At 31.2% G+C, this 10,026-nt stretch overlaps 1 protein-coding gene across 8 annotated transcripts in view; it reads left to right on the forward strand.

Moving 5' to 3' along the window:
• Window positions 1-4,271, forward strand: part of LOC106665369 (protein SMG8) — a 32,958-nt gene extending 28,687 nt beyond the window's left edge. For all 8 annotated transcript variants that reach the window (XM_014391745.2, XM_014391746.2, XM_014391748.2 and 5 more), the window contains 4 exons: window positions 293-393; window positions 2,092-2,266; window positions 2,508-2,678; window positions 3,930-4,271. In XM_014391745.2, coding sequence (XP_014247231.1) covers window positions 293-393; window positions 2,092-2,266; window positions 2,508-2,678; window positions 3,930-4,041 — 559 coding nt within the window. In that variant the 3' untranslated portion in view covers window positions 4,042-4,271. The remainder of the gene's footprint in view (window positions 1-292; window positions 394-2,091; window positions 2,267-2,507; window positions 2,679-3,929) is intronic.
• Window positions 4,272-10,026: the final 5,755 nt, after the last annotated feature.

Consider the following 10,026-nt stretch of genomic DNA (forward strand, 5'->3'; position numbering starts at 1 on the left):
ACCCGCAACGGTGGTGCGAGTGTTAAAAACTTAGTTCAATTGATTCTGCTGTATAATTTTATAATAAATACTTTCTTAAATAATTGTGCTTTTATATTGATTACATAAATGATTTTATTGTTCAGCAGTCTCGTCATTTCTCCTTGAAATCTTATAGAAAATGTTCACTTATTTTCAATTACTATCATTTTTAGTACATATCTAGGCAGTTTTGGAATTTATTTAATAATAAGAGAAACTAGCTTTTTCTTCATAAAACTATTTGTTCTACACCGAATTTATCTTATTTCAGGGAACATGATGTAATATCTAATATATCACCAGATCTAAAAAAGATACCCAGTGCAACATTCTGTAGAGGAGGTTATAAAAAATTTCAGCGTTACCCAAAAGGTTCGTTAATTATTATTTGAAAAGTACTTTATTTTATATTTGTATTACATACCATTGTGTATTTTTTCTACCAGTTATCAAAAAATCTGATTTTAGTATCAGAAGTTATCAGTTGTAATAATTAATATTATTTGGGAACTTTGTTGTACAAATATTGGTGAGGAAGCCAGCACGGAAAACTCAAAAATTGTAGTCAAGCTTTTGGTCTATTTATTTCCTTACTCAGAAAACAATCTATAAATTAAATTAAAACAAATACCATTAAAAACGATTTCTGAATAATTAACCATTAAAAAAAATTTAATCATCTATATGGACCTCAGAGATTTAAAAAGAAACTTTTTTGAGTTCAGAGATTTTTTCATCTGTGAGGTCCATACTCGCGCTAAAAAATTCTTTTGATGCTATTTGTTCTAATTTAAGTTATGATTGTTAGTCCTGATGAAGTCATTAAATAGGCCAATAGCCCGACTACAATTTTTGAGTTTTCTTTGCTGGCTTCCTCCCTGATACTCTTATATATATATGTATATGCGACATCAGAAGGCCAGTAAAATAACACATCAAAAAAATTTGTGCAATAGTCACTAATTTGTTTACTTTCTGTATTTTTCAATTTTCTTTATTGCATTGTAGATAGAATCATGTTTTATTTTTGTTTGCAATACTTTAGGTTCAGTTAATTAAACGTATTAATTAAGAGTTAATTAAACTTGTGACTTTAAAAGAATATTTACTTTTAATTATTATTCGGAGATCGTGAGATGCGGTCTGGTGCGACATAGGTTTTAGAAAAACATTTTTTTTTATCGTGCCAACGTTTCGATCATTATTGAGATCATCTTCAGGGCCTGGGATTTATAAACATAGTTTGAATTTTACAAATACATGTAGGATGTGGAAAAAATTATGAATTTATACAATGCTAGAAAATTTTAGAAAAAAAATGAATTTATACAATGCTAGAAAATTTTAGAAAAAAAATGAATTTATACAATGCTAGAAAATTTTAGAAAAAAAATGAATTTATACAATATTAGAAAATTTTAGATTAAAAAAAAGAATAAATTTGTATAATGCTAGAAAATTTTAAATAAAAAAAATGAATTTTACAATGCTAGAAAATTTTAGATTCAATTGAAGTATTGAACTATTGAACTCACTCACTTGATTGAATCTAAAATTTTCTAGCATTGTATAAATTCATTTTTTTTCTACATCCTACGTGTACATGTATTAGTAAAATTCAAACAATATAAATCCCAGGCCCTGATGATGATTACAATAAAGATTGAAACGTTGGCACAATAAAGAAAATGTTTTTCTAAAACCTACGTCACACCAGACCGCATCTCACGATCTCCGAATAATCATTGACTAATGGTCACTATTACCACACATTTACTTTTAACTTGGTTGTTCTGAACTTTTGGTATGTGTACCCTTGCTCAGTTGGTCAGAAGTCTTTCAATATTTCATTATCTTCAGTGTGTCTGTCACCAAGATCCAACACTGAAGATTGAGAAATGCTGAAATGCTGACAGACTAACGGAGGAAAGATAGGTAGACCAGAACAATCTGTAACTACCAAATTAAAGGTTCATCGCCTTGCAGACCGTACGGAAAAATTTCACAAGAATATTTACATTATTTGTACGTGTATTTATGATTTTATTCGTATTATGCATTTTATTACAGATTTTATTAATGTTAAGATATTCATCGGAGTGGAGTATGAATGTCTTAGGGGGCACAGGTTCATGAGTTCTGCCCCTGGTAAAATTTTGAAGGTTTCTGCTAACGGAATTGTAAAAGAAAATGCAAATAAACTTACCAAGGGAAATATGCCACTTTATTTGCCATGTCCTTGTAGGTAAGTTAATATGTTCAAAATATGCCAGCAAATTTATTGTTTTACCATAATAATTGTGCAATTCTCTAACAAATACACATTGTTTTATTTAAAATTATTATTATTTCAACACAGTGTTTTTATTGTTGGATTATCACAGCAATAGACAAAATCAGAAATTTAAATAAAAAAGACTCAATAACTAATTTCTTAACATTTAGCTTGTGCTGAATTGATTATTATTATTATTATTATTTTTTAGCAAATCATTAGCTCAATTAATGAGGATACACGTGGTGACTCCCAAAGCGCCAGTTTTTGTAACAATTGATCCAAAGGTTCGACCAGCTCCACCACCTTGCCCAATTTTTATCACTGGTGATCCAAAACCGATCGCTCTGTCACAAAGTACTTATTGGGTGCTTCGTTTACCGTATCCTTTCAATATATTTGTATAAATTTTGTTTAGCTTTAGACATACAAGTAAAGTTATTACTGACATGCAGAAGGGCTTGACATCCTACTACCTGTTGCATCACGTTGTCGAGGGGTCAAATTACTTTACAATACATTTTTCATACTATAATCCATTAAAAAACCATGGGCTCTGTGGTCTCTCGAACCCAAAACTGCTATCATGGCAAATAAAGTCGGTCGCCACAGTCCTCCTATAAGCTTTTGTATATTTTGCATAAAATTAATTAAGGTTTTAAGTTGTGATAAAAAAGTCAGTGTCACGAGCGGGATTCGAACCCACGATCTTCGACTAGATACGTCGCTACTCTACCAGTTGAGCTATCGTGACTTCGATGGGTTCGAATCCCGCTCGTGACACTGACTTTTTTATCACAACTTAAAACCTTAATTAATTGTATGATATTAATTGGTCAAGCGGACCACGAAAAATAGTGAAATTTTGCATAAACATGTTAAAATGCAAACAAAAACAAATTGATTTTACTAGGCATAATGAAATGAGGAATTTCTAGTTGTTTCATTACTTATGCTTCCAATTTTTAAAATCCCTCACTCATTCTCTCTCTCTCTCTCTCTCTCTATATATATATATATATATATATATCTATCTATCTATCTATCTATCTATCTATCTATCTATCTCTTTTATCCTCTTCTTTTCGTTTCTCTTTTTTATTTTTCTTCTCTCACACTTCTTCCTCATACATTACATTTTTCACTTTTCACAATTCTTTTGTGTGAAGTTTAGTTTTTCTAAAGATAGCACCATTCATTTACAAACATTTTTATATACTTTAATGCTATTAATATAATATAACAGTGGATTAATTCTTTAAAATATTTTGTGATACAAGATTTCTGCATAATTGTTATCTTTCTTAGTTGCCCATATTATTTGTTTATTTGTTTGTTATTAACCAGAAATAGTCGAACTAAATTTAAAAAAAAAATTGTAATGGGCTTTTTCAGTGAAAAAACACCAGGAGCCCCGAATGTCGATCTTTGCAATTGTGGACCCCCTAAAAAAATAAAAAAATAATAAATTTAAAAAAATTAATAAAACCAACTTTTTACGCAGAAATTAAAAAAAAAATAAAAAAATAATGAACTAAAGGATATAAACAACATGTGGCATAAACACTTACGTTTATTTGTTCTGCAAACATTTTATGACATCTCAAAACAGTTTCCTTAACCATGTTTTTAGGTTTGTATATGCATCAGAAAGAAATGTATATACAACACCAACTAGATTGAAAAAATTAAAATATGGGGAATTGATAGGACCTACGTACGGTATTACACAGATAACAGAATGATATTTTAAAACAGCCCGTGGATTGTGATCAATGTGTAATTATTGTTTTCATTTATATTCAATTAAAAGTTTACAAATGTGAGTCATGGTTCATTTGATTTGACTATGTATATAATGGTATGAATGTTGTGTACTGTAGTTGTGATCGTAATGAAGAGTCAATTTTGGTTGAATTTTGTTATTAAAAATTATATGTTTGGAAGAGATGGTTAAATAAATTTCTTAAACATATTTTCATGTATTTTTTGTGTGTGTATTTCCCTTCCTTGCTACTCTTCAGTGAGCAGAAAATATATTATTATATTCTGTGTAATGGTATGAATATAATGGCGTTGAAGTTCAAGACAAAGATGTGAACTGAATGCGCAAATATTCAGTGATACTTTTCAATTTCAAGTATATTTGACTAAATATTTACATATATACAGATTGCAACCTGACTCTTTTTTTTGGGGGGGGGGAACTGATTATAAAAAAAACCGCTGTCACTTTTGACTCGTGGTAATGATTTTAAATTATGTGAACAATTTAAGAGTACTTTGAGTGTGAATCACCATTTTTACAGATAACAAAGTTTAAATAACTTACATGTACGTAGATATAAATTACATATAAACATTATATGTATAATGTAAAAAGTAAAATAAATAGAATGAATAAATAAATGGGATAAATAATTAATTATCTAATAAATAAATATGCACATATATTCACAAATAAATAGGTGATTGCATACATATGCACATGAACCCACGTGTATCCATACTCTAAGAATAAATAATTAAATAGGGAAGTAAATGTAACGTGTGGACATGTGTATGTTCAAATGTACATGTATCTATACTACAAGATAAATAAGTGTAATGCGTGTGGATACGTGTATATACAAATTATTTAGTGCAGGATTGTTTTCAATCGTTTGTGCTTCCAAGGAATCAGGATGTCGTAATTTCCAATTTTTTTTTATAATCAGTTTTTCCCTGCAAATGCAGAAACAGGCTAAACAAGACAAAATGATTACATTGTTAAGGTTGTTAAAGGTTATAAAGCCCAGTGTCTTTCGCACTTCTAACACAAATGAAAAAAGAATCAGGTTGCAATCTGTATATATGTAAATAATCAGTCAAATATACTAGTTTTCCAGTTCCAGTTTAAATTTCAAGGGGTGCAGAATTTTGAAAAAAATTTTAAACCATAAGATGAAGGAGTAAATTTCACAGCCAAGAATAAAATTAGCATGTTCCGAAATAAGGGAGCATGGAGGAAGATGAAGTGCAAATCGAGTAATATTGCAAATAATTGGCTTTTTTTTAACAGAAATTAATGAGAAAAAAACATTGATGAACAGTAGGGAGAAGTAGATTAGAACATGATTTGAATGAACCAAAGTACTCAAATAACTGGCCAAGTGTCTTAGGAAAAACAGAGAATAGTAGACCTTTCGTCTGATGCCATTAATATATGGTTGCCAGGAGAGGTTGTAGGACAATTTTGCACTAAAATTTCTCACAGAATCATGAAAAGGTATAACCTAATTGAGGGTTGATGGGGTACTCAATATTTTGCCATCAACCCTCGTGCTACACATTCATGCTAATAAATACATCCACTCAATGCATATTAGGTTATACAATGAGACAAAGTTGTTAACTCCAAGAATTGGAACAGGAGACCCTGTTCTTTATCTACCCCAATTAATCCTGATTTAGTCAGCCTATTAGGCATTAAAATAAACCCCAAACTAAACTGTTCTGCCCACTGTACAGATCTAAAAAAAATCAAATTCAAATATATTTTTATTACTCTGCCTAGTGTACAATCAAGGGAAACACTAATAAAATCATATTATGGCTACTTTCATGCCTTTTACTCCATATTGGTGTGGGGACAAGCTCCATCAGAAAAAAAAGGATTTTGCTACCCAAAGAAAGGCAATCAGAGTTATTACAAAATTAAAATATAGAAATGACTGAAGGTAAGTTTTTATTGATTTAAAAATGTTTATTCTTCAGTGGAGATATAACCTGGGATGCAAAGAAAACACAGTGAAAGAAATTGTAGCAACAACAATGACCAAATATATAATAAACATAGGATAAGACAATATTATTTAGGACTTATTGGTGGTCGTGAGATGCGGTCTGGTGTGACGTAGGATTTCGAAAAACATTTGCTTTATCGTGCCAACGTTTCAATCTTTATTGAGATCATCTTCAACACAACTCAGCTTGGCACTCTCAACACGACACACAATAATGACACATCTACACTTTGAACCCTGAAGATGAAGAAAATGTTTTTCTAAAACCTACGTCACACCAGATGGCATCTCACAATCTCCAAATGATCATTAACTAACGGTTACTAAACACCACACATTATTTAAAACTTATTAAAAATTCATCAGCACTATAAAAGACGTATGACTAGATGTTGATAAATTACTTCCCTTAGCTTGTGGTATCTAAGTGTTTTAATCTGTCAGGAACATTATAATATTGCACCATCCAATATTTTGTAAAATTTTGTGTGACTTTTAATCTGTTACAAGTGGTGACAAGTTTTTTATGAGATCTACTTTCATGATTATGTAAGGAAGTTGCACTTCTAAATTTATGAAGGTTATTTATAACGCATGTGATACGCTTTAGAATATAAATACAGAGGAGAGTCAAAATTTTTAAATTAATGAAAGCTCGCTTGTAGTCGTCTCTATATTTTTGTTTTGTAATAACCCTGATTGCCTTTCTTTGGGCAGCAAATACCTTTTTTTTTTTTTTTTTTTTTCCTAATGGAGCTTGTCCCCACACCAATATGTAGTAAAAGGCATGAAAGCAGCCATAATATGATTTAGTGTTTCCCTTGATATCTGTATAGCTAGGCAGAGCAATAAAAATATATTTGAATTTGATTTTTTTCTAGATCTGTACGGTGGGCAGTCCAGTTTAGTTTGGGGTCTATTTTAATGCCTAATAAATGGTAAATCCTGATTTTGATTAAATCAAGATTTGGTTGGAGTTCTGAGAGGTCCCTTAGGCTTAGTGTAAGGATTTGTGTTTAAGGAATGTAAATCCCTTAAAAATCTGATGAAACGGCTTGGCATAAAAGAGGGTCTTGGCAACTATGGCAGGAGGTAAAAGACTGAGTAAAACCATGGGCCTGTTTGGCGTTCCAGGCAAGAAGAAATTGTCATTGCTATGCTCAGGATTGGTCATTGTAGGCTAACTCATTCTCATCTCATGGCAAAAAAAGATACTCAGCTTTGTGATATTTTTAGAGAAAGGATAACACTTAAGCACATTTTGGCAAATTGTAAAAAATATGAAGAGCTAGACAGATGAAAATTCCAACCCACATCAAAGACTCCTTGGTGATGACCCTGACCAATAGATAAATTACTAACTTTCCTTAAAAAAATTAAATTTCTGAAATATGAAAATAAAATTTTAAAAATAATTTAATACAAAATAAATAGTTATTTTATGCACTAATCTGCTGCTGGGGTTTTTCATGGGCTGTGGCCTAGCCGCTTCCCAGCCGGAAAGCTTAAGGCGGAAAATGACCCAAAGAGGTTGATCACTTGATCACGAGATTAAATGGTCCAAAATCTTGGGGTTTGTGAACAGGTCCAAGAGATTTATGCAGGACATGTGAGCCGACCAAGTCCCGGACCTTTTAGGGACGGGGTACGAATCTACCCAGGCATTTAGCCCCTTGGGTCTTGGTCGCCCACCCTGCATAATATATATATATATATTACTAAACAAAGAGAAGACAAAGCTTATGATTCTAAAAACTTCTAATTCAAGAAATAGTCTAGACAATCAACCGATAAAACACTTGGGTGTAGTTATAGATTCACATCTCTCTTGGGATGCACATTGCCAATTTGCAGCACATAAACTTAGCAAGCAATTATTTTTACTTAATCGTTGAATTATGCTAAGGTTTCTATTAAATATTTATTTTGAATAATGGTTTATTAGCACCTTATTTATTATAAAATACACTCGATTGGTGGCATCCTTTTCAAGTGTTTTGTTGTAGCTATAACATATTCTAACATGCTAAATAAAAAGTTTTTAAATTTTTTAAAATTATATTATATTATAGCTTCAGCGTCAAAACTTGTAATGTATTTTGTAATAAATAAGGTGCTAATAAACCATTATTCAAAATAAATATTTAATTATTTTTACTGAGAAGTCTCAAATGTAATGTATCTCAAAGAGTTTTAATTAATGTTTATTTCTCTTGTTTGCAATCGTATATTACCTATGCCTTATTGGTCTGGGGTCTCTCATGCCAAACTAGTCTTCAAAAAGCAACATAAAGCTATAAGAATTTTAGGGAAGGCTAGAATCCTGTTTACCTCCTCTATTCTCGTATACCTTTTCCCTCCACCTAAAATATATGTCAAAGATACTGAGCCTCCCAGATGTTCGACTGCCTAAAATAATCGCTCTATAGATAATTAGAAAGAATATCTCCTGGTATAATCAATGGGCTTCTCTAGCCCAGAAATACTCATGCTCCTGGCAAAACTCCGGTGTTCGGGAGAATCTCTCGGACTTCCTTACAAAATAATCGAAGTTCATCAAGAAGAAGCTGTGAATAAGGCGAAAAGCACAGAGAGGTTCTACTTGTATAAGGAACTTCAATGAACACCTACTCTCATATAAACCGAGCCTTTCCCAGGACCTTAATATTAGAGATTCTTGTTGGCTATTCAAACTAAGAGGAGAATTGTTATATTTGAAATTCAAACCCTGGGTTTTGAATGATCCTCAAGATGAAACTTGTCCACTTTGTAACAGCCACGCCAGGGAAGATTCATACCATTTTTTGGGAGTCTGCTCTCTTCTCTCAGAATTGCGGGTATCTTACTTGGGTAAGACAGTCATCTCCAGAGTTGAAATACTGGAATATCTTTCTAACCAAGTATCCCCTTTACCGCTAATTTCCTTTGCTCGGCACACCTGGAGAGTGAGATACGAGTGGCTTTCAGATATGCAATAATTGTCGTCCCTGTACATATACTTTTACTTTTACTGCTTTGTTTTTTAGTACTCTATCAGTTCTCAAAAGGTAATTTCCATCTATTAGGATTCATACACCTGCTATATGTTAATTTTTTCTTCGAGTTTTTTTTTTGTTTTAATATTTCTGTATTTGTAAGCTTTTAAGTAGTAAACTCAGCAGACGGCTATTAGCCATGCTTATTATACTTTGTATCAGTATTTCTATTTTTTTTTTGTATCATTTCTAATAAAGTATTGTGTATTGTATTGTATTGTAGGGAATTTAAAGTATAGGGAATGCTGCAGAAAAACATTTACTACATTAAACATTATGACTTTTCCCAGCTTATATATCTTACAGTATGTAATGTACTGTTACAAAGTGAGACTTCGTCACATGGCTAATATGCATAGTTCATAACGCAAAAAAAAAAAAAAAAAAAAAAAAGTGAGACTTTAAAAAAATTTAATTCCCTATATAAACATTATACAAGAAACTGTAATAAAATAGTTCCTGAATGGCTGAACCTTAAAAGATGTGAAAACTCTTATAAATATTGGGGTATAAATTTTTTTTAATAATCTACCAGATGATGTCAAACTGTTAACTGAAAAAATTTAAACTTAACGTAACAAAATTCCTCACTATTAATGCCTTTTATGACTTTGATGAGTTTTTTCATGTATTAAAGCGGAATGAAATTGAATTAATTTGTTCTATTCTTGACGGATGTAATGACAAACACCACACACACAAAATTTGTATTTTGTTTACTTAACACAATAAAACTTTTGAGTCTTTCGTTTTAATTTTAAAGACTTTACGGAAATGGAGAAGAAAGGATGAAGACAAGCTGAAATTTGAAAATTAAACATAAAAGGCGGACGAAACTTTTCTAGTGGAAATAGATTCCGCTAGATTGCAAACAACAGGTTGTCGGTGAGGATAAAAGGCTTCTTTGTCC

The sequence above is a fragment of the Cimex lectularius genome, unplaced genomic scaffold (assembly GCF_000648675.2).
Source record: "Cimex lectularius strain Harlan isolate CLEC.00 unplaced genomic scaffold, Clec_2.1 scaffold158, whole genome shotgun sequence".
NCBI lineage: Eukaryota > Metazoa > Arthropoda > Insecta > Hemiptera > Cimicidae > Cimex > Cimex lectularius.